Raw genomic sequence first — 17,473 nt, forward strand, 5'->3', positions numbered from 1 at the left:
TTAACTTTTATGGTCGATGAATGTGAAAGAAAACAAAACAACTATTGTTAATAAAAAATATCAATATACATTAAAAATATATTTTTATATGTATTTAATTTGTGTGTATATATTACAACTAAATAATTAGCAAAAAATAATTAAATCTATCGTAGTAAAATAATTAAACTTGTAATAAATGAATAAATAAATTTGTATACAATAGTATAATAATTTTTTTTATAAAATATTAAATACATATTTTTATACATTGTGATTGATTAATAACTAATTTTTAATGTATAGTTAACACGATTAATATTAATTCCATATTGGGAAGACTATAATATCTGATTTTGGATAGTATATGAGCAGGTTCCCTCATATGTTCTGATGGGTCTGAAGCATGAAACTACATTATCCTCAACAAAGCAATTGGCATTGACACCTTTTGGGGAAGCTTGTTTAAGAGTGGACCTTACTGCCATACATGAAATATTAGAGAAGATTGGTTACAAAGATGATGAAGGAATTTCCAATGAGGTTTGAGTGTTTGACCCTCCATCTTCACTTCAACCCGGGTTTGGCTCAAATTAGGGTTAAACTAAAACTCAAATTTGACTCAAAAATAGTTTTTACTATCGGTTTAAATTAGATTATTTTTATTTTTAGAAGTTATAAACTTTTTATATCAAAAAACAACTCAAGATATAATAATCAATGTTTTGAAAATCAAACCAACAAAAAAAATTAAAAAATTTAAATATTTAAATGAGATTCAACTAGAGTTGAATTAGATATAATAAAATAATATATTATTATGTACATAATATCAGTTTATTGACAATTGATTTTACCCTAAATTAAACAAGTTTGATGATTGATTTTCAGTTAATTCGGTCAAATCAATTGATTAGGTTCTAATAATAATAATAATAAAGGAATTATTAATTTACTATGTATCCTATAAAATTACAGGATGCTAATATTCTTAACTAAAATTGTCACCTCTCGTTAACTAAATTAATTTTTAAAGTTTAAAAACTTAAAAATAAATCTTTAATCATTGATTCTAAAATGATAAAGTGATATTGTCTCTCCCTTTTTGCTAAAGTTTTTCAATTTACTCTTTATTCTCATTATTTTATTTTTTATGATGATAAAATAATTTTTTCTATTGAGAATAATTTAAAAATAATATATAATAAAAGAGTGAAAGTATTAATTAGGTAGTAACAATATCTAATTCCTATAAAATTTTATGGAATCACATGGTTTACAATATTATCATTATTTATTTCTTAAAATGAATTTTAAAGAATTGATCGAATTTTAGAATGAAATTTCAGAACCCAAACCCAATCAAGTAAAATTTGGGCTGGGCCGAATAATTGGGGTGGGCTGAAACCACTAAATTGTTATTGTGGAATTTCAGCTTTCATTTCAATTATGGACCAGTCAAATGCAGGAGACCTTGAATTTGAAGAAGCATGGAGATACTGCTTTTCGAGCTAAGGACTTTGCCACTGCCATTAACTGCTATACTCAAGTAAGTGCCCTTTGTGTTCATGCACAATGTTGTTTCTGCATCAATGACTAATAGGAGCTTGAATCCCTTTGGATATTATTCTCTACAAGAAATGAATTTGCTTCTTTAAAATTTTGTACTAATAAAAGGATTGAGACTCATTAATTATGGGTCATGTTATATAAAAGTAGTGATTTTTTAAAGCAACCACTTCCAAACTAATTAATGGATGTAATGATAATTGTGATAGGGTATTAAGTAATTTGTTAAATGAGTAATTTAGTAGTTTAAATAATAGTCTTACTTATCTAAGAAGTTATTTTTTTAGAACATTCAAACAATTCAATAAGATAATTTATCATCAGGCGATGTAATAGGCCAAATTCCAATAACATGTACTCCATGGACTCTGTGACCATTTGAATTGCTATTTGGTTTGTTCGCACACAAAGTCATGTGAAAAGCATGTGATTTTTACCGATGATTTTAGTCATTGAACCTAATTGTAAAAATAGTAAAATTAGTTATATTATAAGTTTCACATCTTTTAAATATATGATTTTTTAAAAGCCTATATTAGATAACCAATGACTTTCTTGAACAACATGAACAATAGATTCTAAAATTAGCCCAATGCAAGTAAAATATACTATACTCGAAATTACTCACCTAAATCTTAATATTAGAATAACCATCCACAAACCTAGTAAATTGAACATCCGATATATCTATTGTTCACATTGTTTAATATTTTTATTGTCTACTTATACTTTTCCTTTTTTAAATTAGTTTTGAATAATGCTATACATCTAAGTCTTTTGTTAATCCAACTAAATTATTCTAATATAACAAAAATCGATTAACATTATTTCGAGTCTTATTGTTTAATTTGATTGGATTCGATTCGATTCGTAAAAAAACTTGGATGTGTAGCATTACTCATTAGTTTTTTAGGATGAATTAAGTTCATTCAATTTTGATATGGTATGAGAGTATATCTGATCTAATTTAATTGGCTACCTTGATGCTCCAAATATTCACTCTTATTTAATTTTGCTAACAAACTTATTATGTTTTAATTTTGAATGGATCAGTTCATAGATGGAGGCACAATGGTATCACCAACAGTGTATGCAAGGAGGTGCTTATCATATTTGATGAAAGAGAAAGGGGAAGAAGCATTAGAAGATGCAATGCAAGCCCAAACAGTGTCTCCTCAATGGCTCACTGCTTTGTATCTTCAAGCAGCTTGTCTCTTCACCCTTGGCATGGATAATGATGCTCAACAAACTCTCAACCATGCCACTAATATGGAACCCAAAACAAACAAAATTTGATACTTTTCTACACAATTATAATAATTTGTTAGCTTCGCACTCAATAAGTAGTAATGACTGGTTTGGAATTTTATTGGTGCACCCACTTTTTCATCTCCTTCTTCTCCAAAAAAAATATTATTTTCATCACTAAAAAAGAATAATATTTGTGTATTTTAAAATTCAAAAATAACACATTGAAAATTCATGATTTTTGAACCAATAATAGCAATCATTACTAAGAGGAAATTAGTAAGAATTATTAATATTGAAACGTGAAGAATTTTATACTGACTTAGTCCTAGTTACACAACTCTGTTCCATATATATACCCGACAGTTACAACAAGACTTCACAACTAACACACTTTAAAAAGTAACTAACCATCACAAAATACTCATCATTTGAAACCTTGAGCAACTAATCTAACTTTAAATGTCTATATTTCATCATTTGAAAGTTTCTTGACAGCAAAGACCCACTTACAACCTATGATTTTAGCATCTTTTGGTGGTTGGACCAAACTCCATATTTGATTCCTCATTAAAGCCTTATATTCCTCTTCCAATGAGGTATGTTAAGAGCAATAGATATTATTTTAGGTAATTTTACATCACTTTTGGTATCTGATATAGTGGTGACTAGACCTTTTGGCTTCACAATTATAGCCTTAGCTCTAATTATTATTGGAGTGGGAGACGGTATATTTGATGTAGCTTGAGACATTGTTTTAGTGTTGTATGCAGAATGTGAATCTAAATTAATATGAGAGACTTTATCATTTTTAATTATATTATGAGAACTATTAGTACCAGAATTTCTGTTGACATAAGACATAGACTGTTGAAGAACTTGAGAATTAGTATTAATACATAATCTTGGTATATGTTGATCACAAGTATTAATAGATAAATCAATATTAAAAGTAGTATTAGGTAAAAAAAATAAAATAGTAAATGAAAAAATATGTTCATCAAAAAGTATATTTTTAGATATATAAATTTTGTCAGAGGGAGAGAGACACTTATATCCTTTATGATTTTGAACATAGTCAATAAAAATACATTGTTGTGATCTATACTTAAACTTATTTTTGTTGTATGATTTTAAATGTGGATAACATGAACTACCAAAAACCTTTAAGTGATTATAATCTGAAATTTGGTTAAATAAGATCTCAAAAAGTGACTTGCCATCCAAAATAGTTGTAGGTAACCGATTAATAAGATATTTCTATATATATACCCAAGTCTGCTAAAGCAGTTACAACAGACTTCATAAGATATTTTAAAAAGTAACTAACCATAACAAAATAATCAAATAAGGCCAAGTTATAAACTTGTCCTTATTCTCATTTCTGTACTCAATAATTTTATTTTCTCTTTTCTTCTCTCAATACTAACGTAGCATATAAAAAAGTTCCGTTAAGTAAAGTTATAAGTTATTTTAAAAATTAATCCAAATTTGTCAAATACTTTATGATCTTGTTATAAATTTTTTCCTTTTTGTTTTGAAAAAAAAAACGTGTTAGCATTTTTTCTACTATGAATAGTTAATTTCAAAGTAACATAAACTGAATTTTTATTAAATGAATGAAAAGATCATTCATACTTTCAAAAGGATTATCATTTAAATTTTATCAAAATATTTTGACTTTTAAGTATTATTTATTATTTATTTCTGTTTTATTAAAGGTAAGAACATGTTAAATATAACTGATATTTAAAGCTATGTCTATTAATGAAGTGTTATTTATATTCAAAGGAACCAACTAATTAATATATATAGCCATATGCATCTAGTTTTTTTTTTTTTATACCAAAGATAGGAGATTAAAACTTGCAACCTCTTAAATGAATATGAAGAGACTATATCATTTGAGTTATAACTCATTGACCATATACATCTAGTTTAGATGTTAGTAATCAGAGTGTTTTAATTTGGTGCAAGTAAATATTAATTAAATTAAAAATAAATAATATATGTAGCATAGTTAAAAAAAAATTCGAATTTCTTATTGCATATTTATCTCTATTAATATGAAAGTGTGAAAGATAACAGTGAAAATTTATATATAATTATATTCATGTAAAATTATTAATTAAAAATCGTTAAATAATTTAATATATTAAATTAAATTATTATTTAATTATTCTTAACTAATAATTTTACATAAAAATAACTACACGTAAACTTTTATCCATATACACAATAATAAACTTTGTATTTCTTGGTGGAGTAATGCTGGCCGCATATAATTTCTACTCATATCTTTATAATTACTCAAATAATTTGGGATATATCCATCAAAACTTTTGGATACAATTAGATGTTTCCTCACGAAATTGTGAAGACATGCCAAGTGAATTGGGATAAGCAGCATTACTCCTTTTTTTTTTTCCTTTTTTGATGGTTGAAAAGCAAATAACGAAAATGAACTATTCTGAGAAGAAATAAGATTGTATATTATGGAAAGAAATATAGAGAAAAATAACAGAGCACAACAAATTTTTTTTAGTTTGTCTCCTCCCTTCATTGTTTCTTTTGAAATTTCAATTATTTATGTAACTTATTTTCTCATTGCAAATTTTTTAAAGTAAAGGGAAAAGAAGAAACAAATAGGACATTTTAGACTGGAACTTTTAAAATAAGTGATGTTACTTATAACCTCACACAAATTTAAGCATCATTATTCATTCTCTTTTTTTTTTCCCTAAAATAAAGTTTCTTTCTTTTCTTCCTTATCTGATTTCCTGTATACAATAATTCATAGAAATCTCAGCTGTCATGAATTGTGTATGTCATTTTCTTTTAGATATGGATATATGATGATATTATAATGGCTATTATTTAAACGTTTCTTATGAATTTAAGAGTATTGTACCGTACTTCTTATTATTATTTTTTTAGTTGACTACATTATTGGTAAATATGGGAAAGTTTTTTATTTGAATTTTTGATAAATAATTCAAGTCAGCAAGGAATAAGACTAGAAAGTATAAATATTAATTAATTAATTAAAAAAGTTATTTAAAAATTTAAATAATATAATATTTATAATAAAAATATAAATAATATCATATTAAAACTAAAATTACTAAAAATTCGATATTTCAGGAACACTTGAAAATTTTTTAATATTATTTTCCCATACCTTTTTCAAAGCGAACCAATTCGTTGTATGGGTGTATGTAATTGTAATGGTTGTCTTAACTCTTAACCAAGTTGTTACATACATGTTTGGTAGCACGTCATTTTCTATATTAAATAATTAATGTGAAAGCATCTAATTGAAGGAAATGAAAATGTAAGTTGTGAGAAAAACAAAAGAAATTGAAATTGTAACGTTCCATCAATCCATCATGAGTTCTTCACTTAGAAGACGCAATGTTCACGTGAGAATCTGCATCTTCACCTGAATTCCATGCTAAATACTATATATATAGTTAGTAGGTACCTCATAAGTTCTAAATTTCTAATTGTAGCAATATAACACTTTCCTTAATGAGATTGATTATTAAGCGTTGTTTACTATTAAATGAAGAACTATAACTATTAATCAAGGTGCAATTACTATTTGGTCATCAAACGTTGTAGTAAAATTTGAACAACTAAATATTTTTCTTGCTGGATTAAAGAAGGGTAATTCACAAAAAAAAAATTAATTGTGGATCAATATTATATTAATGTCCTAAAATAAAATGACTTATATGCATGTCTGATTTTATCTTTATGTAAATCAAATAAATGAAATTCGATTTATATTTTTTGTAATGTAAATCGAATCAATTGAATTCAATTTACACTATGTTATGTATGAAGCACATGATAAATCAAATTTACTAGAAGAAAAATTCGAAGTACAACATAATAAATCAAATCTACTAGCTAGCTTCGATTTAGTACTGATACATATTATTGACATTTTCTTGTTTTGAAGTTAATCGATTAACTTTAAAAATAAATGTCAATAAAAAAAAATATTCTCATTTGGATTCAAATAAAATATCAAAAAAATTAAAACAAATAAGAATAAAAATATAACTTTTGTGTTTTAGTTCAAATTTCAGAAAATCTACATTTTTACAAACTTATGAATTTGAAACAGAACAATAAACGATTTTTAAAAATTTATTAAAAATCGTTTTTTGACTCATTAACATCTAAATAATCTTAGAATCATGATCATAATTTTTTATGTTAAAAAATTATATAAAATATAGTCCTCCAAAATGACATAGGAGTATAAAACTTAAAATTTTTGTTCACAAAAATTAACAAAATAGTTATATGTGCAATATAAAATAAATAACTATATTTATATAATATATAATTTGTAAAATTAAATTACTTTCTATAAGAAGGATAGGTTTTATTGCATGACCAATATAATTTCTATTTAATATATATATATATATATATATTACCTAATTAATCTCTACTTACCATACTTAGATGAGATCTTATTAATATGAGATAATATTTGGATCATAACTAAAAACAAAAGAAATAAATTACAAATACACCACATCACTTTGTCCCTAAATTATATTTACTAGAGAAATGCTATACGTACAAATTTTCTTTAAACTAAATTCGACTCAATTAAACAATACAATTTAGATGAATAAGTGAATGAGAATGGTAATTTTTTTTTATATTAGACTAATTTGATTAAACTTAATTGACATAGCAAACTTATACCTATAGCATTACTCAATATACTATAGCCCATAGTCTATCAAAGTTTCTTAAACTTTTGTCTCATTGAAAAACTTGCCTTAGCTAAGAGAGTTAAAGACCGATGTAACTGTTGTAAGAATGCACAAGACTTTGAAAAATTATATGCTTTTTTAAAAAGTGCAAGGCAAATAAAATAAAATAATATTACTTATTGTAATTGAGGAGTAAAAATGCAAGAGGATAGAGTAGACAAATAATAGTAGGGTTCATTACAGACCTATAAACTATAAAGAACATAGAGTGGAGTCAGCTCAATCCAATAGAGTTCTAGCTCTGTACTATCTATGTCCATGCAAGGAGAGTTCACATGTATCAACTTCATAAAGAATTTCTTTTTTTTTTGAAAAAAAAATTAAATGCTAATAAACCGCCAGTTTAGCACTAGAAAATATTTTAGTTTTGACAATAATTTCTAAAGAGTCTCCTAAATCACAAAATTTGACATATTTCACCTATAAAGCAAAGTTTGTTGAAATTTTGTAATTTTTTAGAGGCTAACTTTGGTAAAAACAAATAAAAAAATATTTTATTTACACTTTAGAAAAATATTGTACATCCCAATATCCCTTTATTGAACTTTTTGTTTTAGATATTGGACTGACAATGGTATTTTTGTTGAAATGTGAATTGTTGGAAGTGTTATTCTTAAATATAAAATCATTTAATTGAAAAAGTAAAAATCAAACCGTCCGATTTGTTAGAGGTATAAAAATCAAACCCTTCGATTTATAAAGGTACATCAACTAGACCGTTCGATTTGTAAGAAGTACAAAAATCAGACCGTCTGATTTGTATTAAAGAATTAAAAAATTTTGAGGTACAGAAATCAAACCCTCAAATTTGTGTACCTTTTACAATTTTAAAAAACACTAAAAATACTTTTACTTCCATACAAAAAAAATAATAAATAAAAGCTTCCCATTCTTACATGCATTTTTAATATAAACTTTAATCGTAAATCATCCATTTCAGTAATATGAATAAACAATTAACACGAAGGACTAATAAAATCCAACACCAACATAGAGCCATTGGAGGAACACTATAATACATGACATATATTCATATAATATACAATTTTTCTAGAACTCACATTGATTTTGAAAAGGGATAAAGAATATGAAGCATTTTATGTCCCCAATATATAATTTAATAAAGACTGCACAATAGAAATGACATGCTATTTTACTAGCATATTATATTATATAATGCTAACTATAAAAACATTTAATTCTCTAAAGTAACAATAATCTATGGATTTCTAGACATTGCCATTTTGCTTTAATTTCTCTCTCTCTCTTTTCTTTAGTATATATTAAGCATTCACTTTTTCTTTCTTTTTTTTTTTTTTTTTTTAAATTGCAAAAGAAATAGAACCTCACTTGCTGAATACACATTCCGTGCAATTGTATGACAAATTTCACAGGTCCTATCAATGTTTCACTTAATCAACATTAGACATGTACATAGTTATATCATTTAATTTCAAACAAAGTACATATGTTTCTTCATGTTGTACTAAATACTAAATTTCTAACCCATATACAAATACAATCATGAATCATGCAATTCATGATCAATTGTCAAATAGTTACATTTTTATGATGGTGAATTTTACCGTAAAAATGTAAGTTTACAGATCTTTTCTTTTATGGATAAAATAGTACTTGAGAAACTATAACCCACAAACATCTCGCGTTATTGCAGGGACTAGGAAAGGGTTAAAAGCAATCTAACTTATATAAGTGGGTAATTATGCAATATCAGTGCAAAATTCTTTTACACTATATTCAATTAAGGGGCTTATTTTAAGATAATTGATGTAAAGGTTAACAATTTTTATGATTTAACAGCAATGTAAAACAGACATTACATTACATATATAGAACTCCTTGAACCAACTAGTTGTTGGTATAATTTTACATACTATGATCACATTCACACACAAATGGATGATCAAAGTTAATAAACAAACCAGGTAAGGTGACTAAACATACCATTGGAAATGCATTATGCCAAAAACATAATAGGAAGCAAAAGCATATAACAAAACCCTAGGAATTCTCTAATCAAACACTTTCAAATTTGATGATGTGTATCATCATTTAACATAGACATCTAAAAGTTAGTGTATGCGAAACACTCGACATCACTGGGTTTTCAAGGGGGTGGGGATACAGAGTACATTGTTTGGATCTTAAAAAAAAAAAATCCACATGTTGTTAACAGAAAGTTCAAATTCAGCAAAACAGTTAATTATTTTGAAGATCTACCTTTTTTTTTCCAGTAATAGTTAGCTCAAACAAACTTAATACCTTCCATGTAGAAATGTACAAATGTCTTTGGAACATGACATAGGATCACATGATAAACCATGAAGCTTTTTGATAAAACAAACTTATTAACAAAGAAAAAGGATGGTATGTTGATTTATTTTCCACCAATAAAAGCAAAGCACAGAACATGTACTAAAGAAGATTCCCCAAAATGGAACAGGTTCTAATTTGTTCTCATCATAACCTTTATTATTAATGAGATTTTAGAAGTTATGATTCATGAGCCAATGCCTTTTGAATGGCACTGCATCATGATTTAGGAGGAATATTAACAACTGATCCTTCCACTAGCAGATAGCTAATCCACCAAAATAGTTAGGTCCACTATCAAATACTCAAGAAAGAGGGAAAATAATTAGTGTCTATTCTATTTGACTTAAACTTTAGGAATGACTAGTGAAAATTAAAATCAAGATTAGCACATGGTTTAAAAGTTCTATTATGTGCAAGACCCACTTGACAACTATATATTATCCGCTTTGACACTTCCGGCCTCACGGTTTTGTTTTTTTGGTGAAAACTCAGATGCAGTCGACTTCACATGAAGTTGATAGCGGAGAGCCATTAGATGAAAATTTAGTCAAATCAGTCAAATTATCTAATGACTCTTAGCTATCAACTTCACATGAAGTCGACTGCACCTGAGTTTCCACCTATGTTGGTTTTTTCTCTCCAACCGACGCAGGACTTCACAAATTCAAAGACATTTGGAGATATAAACTTGTTTTAGAAAAAGTTATTTAACAGAAACACAATTTGCACTAATATTTCTGTATTTTCTGTCCTAATATAATATCCAAACACAATCAAGGTGACACTGTTGATTGCTGAACCTTAGAAGAAAGAAAAATATTTTAACCCAAAGTACTACACAACCAAGATCTGAGGCATTTGTACTGTCAAATGCAGAATGTTGTGGTACTTAAAACAATTATTGACACTAAAAGTTAAAATGCAACCTTACATCATAAATGTAAGCAAACTTATCAGAATTCCATAATATTCTTTAAAAAATTAAAAATATCCTAGTTGGCAACATCAGCAAAACATAAGCATCAACTAAGAGAGATAAGAATGCATTGATCATAGGAGTGAAGGGGTCAAATCTGAATGAAATCTCCACTTTGATTTGTGATAAAGAGAATAAAAAAGAAGTAGCTTCAGGATTCCTAAAATTCAGAAAAGGGACCAAAGCAAAAACAAGGAATCCCACTGTGCTTAGAGACATGTCAGCAAATCAGTGGGAATGGCTAATGCTTTACGCTTCTTCTCTTTTTCTTTTCTTAATTTTTTATTTTTTATTTCTTTTCAAACCATTTTCTTTTATGTAACATAATCTTCTCATATATAACTTTCCCCTCTCATGAAGAAACAATTGAACATGCTGCTTACACAGTTTTTAACTTTTTTCTTCATTTTTTATTTATTTTTGGTTCCTTTAATGCTCTAAATATGCATTGAATCAGTAATCACTTCATGGATCATCTTTCAAAAATTATATACGTACTAGCTTTTGTCAACTAATAAATATTAGGTTGATAAAATTAGTGCGTTAAAATTTGGTAGTTGGTGTGTTAAAAGATTAATTTTTACATTTAATTATACCTAGATACATTAATTTTTATAATGCCCCAATTTTATCTATCAGATATTCAGATACTTAGGAGGAGTAAGTTGTATATATTAAACATTTAATTAAACCATCCAGAATTAATATTTTTGTTACAGTTCATAATCAGAACCTTCAAGAATCAAGAAGGGTAACATTCATACAAGATAAAATAAAAAAGAAAAAAAATAATTTTAAAGCATTCTAAGTAAAAAAGAGTATGACACAACAAAATTTTATCAATGGTGTATCATCACATCAGAAAAATAACTAATTTTCAAACAAATCATATAAAACTCTTTGCAGCGTTTGTTAGTATATCAAAATTAAATTAAATAAAAAAATTGAGGAAAATTTTATTGAATTAGTAATTCTTTTATTCAGGGCTAATCCACAAAATTTCTCACCCATTTTTTTTCCTACCATCATACTACCCTCGTATAAATTCTAAAACCTCAAGTAACAAACAAGTTCCCTATTAAAAATTCTATAAAAATTTATTAATAAATTTTATATTTCCAATACATTAAATATACTAAAAAATTCAAAAAAAAATTCATTATTATCCTTTTTTAAACAAGTGTCCTTAGTCACTCTTTAATTAAATCCTAAATCCCAAATTCTACATATGATTAGTGTGAAACTCTTTTACATGAAAATTTAACAGGTATGCAATTAGCTACTTGTCTTTGTGACAAAGATGCATGAGAAAATGCAGACAAGTTAAATTTATTTTCTTGCCCAAAACAATGAAAGTTGCCATTATAAAAATAAAAAAGTAGCATAATAAAGAGAAATTGAAACAAGGAAAAACAAGATTGAAGGTGTTTGGTTATGAGAAGACTGACCTATTACCCTTAATCTTGAACCAAGCCTCTGCACAATTCTTGTGAGCAGCAGCAAGATCATCTTTACAAGAACAACCCAATTCAATTGGAACACCAGATTCATTATTCCCATCATCACCTTCCAAACCAAGGTGGCAAATCCTGCAATCCCTACTCTCAACTTTATTGTTTGTGGCCAAATGCACCTTAATCTCAGGTACCCCACTTTCAATTTCAATCTCAACTGAACAATCATCATCATCACCATCTGCAACATTTGAGGCTCCACCATAGGAGCAGCAATCTTCATCGTAGGATCCACCACCATTTGTGGAGTAGAAATGGGAGTAGCATGAGCCTCCATCATCAGCATCAGAGAAGCATAGACTAATGTCACTCCCAGTCACTGAGCTATGGTGGTGGTGGTGGTGGTGGAGGATTCTTCCTTGTTCCAAATCCACATGAGACATTTGAATACTTGACATTGAAAACAGAAACAGAACAGAAGCAAAGGTTGGTTCTTTGTTCTTGAGAAGTTGAAACTGAGAATGGGAAATCCCAAAGTTTGAAGCTTTTGGGGTTTAAGTACCCTCTTGTACTTAAAGACTAAAAGAAGAATAGAAAAGTTGAAAGGGGGAGTATTATTGTTGTTAATAATATTATTATAAAGAATTGCGGAGAAGAATTGGATTAGATAAGGTTTTTGGTTACAACCCCATTAATGCATGGTTCCAAAAGTGTGAAGTTTTTGGAACAGGTTGAGGAAAGTTCCATCCTTTGATGGGTGCAGCAGAGTGAAGAGAGAAAGAGAGAGAAAACAGAAACACAAAGACACACACAATGGTGTAAGAGAGACACAGAGTCTTTGCTCTTGGCTGAAGACACGGACAGTGACACTGCAAACAAGAACAGAAAACGTGCAGAGAGAGAGAGAGATGCATAGATAATGAAGAAGAGGCTTTGTGGGGGAGGAGAGAGAGGGGGCCATGGAAAATAAAAAAAATATGAGCAAGACAAGAACAAAAATCGGATTTCTTTTTAATAAAATATAAAACAATTTTACTTCCTATTATTATTTAGAGAAAAAATCCTAAACAGCAGTGATAATTACTTCGAAAAATAACAAGGTTTTTGATTAAAAAAAATACTCAATTCGATCTTTGAGTTTTATTTTAAAGAGATTGATTAGCTTATCCACTAAAAAAAGTCAATGTTATTTTTGTGGTACAGAGATTAATAAGTCCCAAAAAAAAGATATAGAATCGGGTTGAATATTTTTTTTTAATCAAAGGTCTAGTAATCCTTTCGAAGTAATTATGAGAAATCGAGTGGGGTATTCACTCTATTATTTATTATACAGTCAAAATTAAGGTGCAGTCAACGTTACGTAAAATTGATAATTTAGAGCTATTAGATGAAAATTTAGTCAAATTATTCAAATTATTTAATAATTCTCAACTATCAATTTTACATGAAGTTGACTGTACCTGAATTTTTATCTTATTATATTTTTATGATTTATTATATTATTCTGTTTTAAAAAAATAATAACTTAAAATAATTAATTTTAAATTAAAAAATAAATATATTTATATTATTTTTAAATTAAAAATAATATGAATAAGTAAAAATATTATTTTAGTCTAAACTAATTAAAGTAATAACTCTCTTTAATCTTTATTTTGGTATCTTGCACAGTTGTTATATGTTAACACTGGAAAAAAAGGTAAATTAATCATATATTTTATGCAGAATTTTTATTTTAGTTTATGTATAAGAAGAATAACAAAAAGCACACCAATGTCATAATATCATGTGTTGGATTGTTGGAATGCTGTAAAAGAGCTTTATACACACTAATCATAGTAATGATAAAAAGGTATGTCACTGGAATAATAATGCTACTAAATAAGTAAATATAAGGATAATAATACTTATTTGACAACTACATTTCCAATAACTACTAGTAATTAGAAGTGTTTTTTAGAAGATAGTTCTTGTATTTACAACACTATAATTAAGTGTATTGCATAAGAGTAATTATAAAAAAAATTCTAAAGTTATCTTATTTAATTTAATATTTATAATTTTATATATATAAAACTTATAATTATATGTTTATTTTTTTTAATTATTCATTTATTTCAGTAATAATTAAAAATACAAAATAAAAAAATTTTGAACATTAAAAAAAAAGTAAAAAATAAAAGTTATGATTATCTTCTGTCTTCAAATTTTGATCACCAAACATTTTTGTTGCAAAATTATCCTTATAATTAATTGGGACAGAAAAATTTTGCAGTAATTTTTTCTTTGGGCTTCTGTGGGCTATATAGCCCCAAAGCTTGAAGCTCTTTTCATATATTTATTATACTGAATGATTTATTCAATTAAATGTGATTCACGAAAAAGGAAATTAAATGTGATTGAATTCTTAAACAATGGCTCATTTATTTCACCTACAGATCCTAGTTTGGCATATGGTTCAAGACTTCAAGGAATTGCAATCGGTATTTATTTTTTAAAAAATGAAGTCAAAATTATTAAAGAATACATGAATTTATTTATTTACTATTTAATTCACTGTAATTCATAATATATCAAACTTTTTATCTTGCCACTTAAATCATCAACTTGGTTACAAATTTAATAAATTTTCATATAACAACAATAATAATAGAGGGGAGAAAATTAAAGGAACTTGGGATTGAACATGTGGCTTATATTAATTTGAATACGATCTACACGGCTATGAATGCATGCCACAAAAAGTAAGAAGCTGAACCATATGTTGTTTTCATATCATACACACACTATACGAATTATTAAGTTTTGCTCAATGTTCATTGAAATTTCATCATCATAATAAGAGAGGAAACCATGTGAAAAGAAAGCATTATTTACTTACCATTCACCTTAATACGAATTGCTAAGCAATTTCTGAGAAAGAGAGAGAGAGGAAGAGGGGGGTTTCGAAAATCAAGATGCATATGTTCAATGATGCATCGCACACATTTTCACAGGATTTGCAAGATAAAATACATTTATGATATGATTGTTTAACGCGTTTAAGATTTTCATTAGTTAATATATAATTTGACACATCCAAGCTTCATTATTATTGTAAGTTTTGATGCGTCTACCTACTTCTTTATTTTATTTGATATTTGTTTTGAATTTTGATCATCAACCATATCTTTTTATTCACCTTGTTGTTATTGCATGTCTTAGTGCTTTACTTATCTAAATAAAGAAAATTTGTCTTAATGTTTTGAACTGACTAGACTCTCCTAATTTGACTGCTTGATATAACACATGTTCAACTTAAAAGAGTAATTAATGGTATTACAATGAATTTAGTACTCCATTATTATGGAGGGTAATTCAATAAAATGGGTTCAGCTTAAAGATTAAAACCAGATATCGCATGTCTCTGCTACCAAATGATTACTTATAACAAATCCTAGTGATAAGAAAATCAGAAGGAAGATTTGATCACTTGCAGCACAGATCTAATTCATTGATGGGTATTAGGCTAATTTTTTGTTTGGTGACTTGACCATTAAAGAAAGAAAAATGAAAGACAAAAGGAAAAAGAGAGAGACAATCGACAACAAAGGAGGCTAAGAGCCTAATGCAGCAGCATCTTTTTTTTTAACTCTCTCTGAGATTAAGAGGAGCAGTACCGAGGACACTTTCTTGATCTGTCCCACACACCTAAATATCATCATGTGTTAGCGTGTGTTCAACCTTATTCTTAATATATATTCTTGAAATGAGTTTAGAAATAGTATATATTATATTTTAAATACTTTATATCATAAAGAAAACATTAAAAATAATTAAAAATTAATTTATATTTTAATATCAGTAAAATATCAAAATACTATTACAATTTATTTAAAAAAAACTTTATATTTTATATATATATTGTGTCCCCATGTCTTATAAGAATTTTAAATTTGCGTGTCTCGTGTCGTATCATGTCCTATGTCTGTGTCAGTGTTCATGCATCATAGAGTAGCGCACAATATCTCTGTTTTTAGAGATTAGAAGAAGCTATTACTTGAGCTATAAATGAGAAAAATCAGTTTATCAAAAGACCAAAGATAAAAGAGACTGAAAATGGCATTGTTTCTTTGTCTCTATATCCACCAGAGAGTTGTTGAGAAAAGTGCCTCAGATATCCTAATATTTCTAATTATCCAATCTTTTAAGTTAGAAGAAATAGAATTTCTAAAAAAAGAGAGGCCTAATTTATGCTAAATAATATTGACATGATTACAATTCTTTATACAATGAACTATCGTTTCTGCTTTCTTATTACAGGAAAGACACAAATTTGGAATAGCAAGACCACATTGAGCTCAAAAAACAACAGTAGACAAAGCATCATGCATACATAAACAAATAAAAAACTTGATCTTTTTAGGAATCTTTAGCCGCCATATCCAATTCCAACTGGTATTCTAACCAATCAAACTTCGACTTAGCTAACCAATCATACCATCTTTTGGAAGAATAAATTTCCATAGAATTTCAAAACCAACTTAGAGTTAAATCGTCTTGCTTATTAGGATCGAAGCTAGAGATATTCATCTTAAGATTTTTAGTGAGAGAAGTATAACAATCACTCAGATGCCATTGAGAATTTTTTCAAAGATTAGTAATTGTAAAGTTTGAATCGGTGATGTGCACAAAAGGAATATTCTCAGCAAGATTCTCAATTGATTTCTACTTGTCAAACTAAAAAGACTGATCCAAAGGGCAATGCGCCAAAAATATTCATCTTTAAGATTCTCAAAATTTTAAATAATGATGCGTCAAATGTGAGAAGGATTCTTAGTATTAGATGCTGACTAAAGAAAGGAAGAGGAAAAATACTTAAAAAGGATCATTTGAACCCAAATTTTATCTTGGTAGTGGTGTATTTTTCAAATCAACTTTTCAAGTAAAGAAATAGTAATACAATGAACATCTCTAATCCCTAAACCTCCATACTTTTTAGGAGTCATAACATTCTTTTGGCTAACCAGACTAAGAACATGGCCATTAAAAAAATCCTTCCATAAAAATTGCCTCATGACAGAATTAATCTTGTTGCACATATAATTAGGAAAGAGAAAAATTTGCAT

The 17,473-nt window shown here is 27.2% G+C and overlaps 2 protein-coding genes across 2 annotated transcripts in view; one reads left to right on the forward strand and one right to left on the reverse strand.

Moving 5' to 3' along the window:
* The window catches only part of LOC107474988 (serine/threonine-protein kinase BSK6), a 7,265-nt gene extending 4,386 nt beyond the window's left edge, over nt 1–2,879 (forward strand). The window contains exons 7-9 of the mRNA XM_016094627.3: nt 355–522; nt 1,415–1,528; nt 2,602–2,879. Of these exons, the coding sequence (XP_015950113.1) occupies nt 355–522; nt 1,415–1,528; nt 2,602–2,844 (525 nt within the window). The 3' untranslated portion in view covers nt 2,845–2,879. The remainder of the gene's footprint in view (nt 1–354; nt 523–1,414; nt 1,529–2,601) is intronic.
* Nucleotides 2,880–8,943: 6,064 nt separating this feature from the next.
* Nucleotides 8,944–13,328, reverse strand: LOC107474987 (uncharacterized; the record flags this gene model as incomplete). The annotated part of the gene is given in 2 exon segments (XM_016094625.3): nt 8,944–8,995; nt 12,360–13,328. Coding segments are annotated over 2 exon segments (516 nt in total), but the record flags the coding sequence as incomplete, so codon positions are not given.
* Nucleotides 13,329–17,473: the final 4,145 nt, after the last annotated feature.

Source organism: Arachis duranensis, chromosome 2 (genome assembly GCF_000817695.3).
Source record: "Arachis duranensis cultivar V14167 chromosome 2, aradu.V14167.gnm2.J7QH, whole genome shotgun sequence".
NCBI lineage: Eukaryota > Viridiplantae > Streptophyta > Magnoliopsida > Fabales > Fabaceae > Arachis > Arachis duranensis.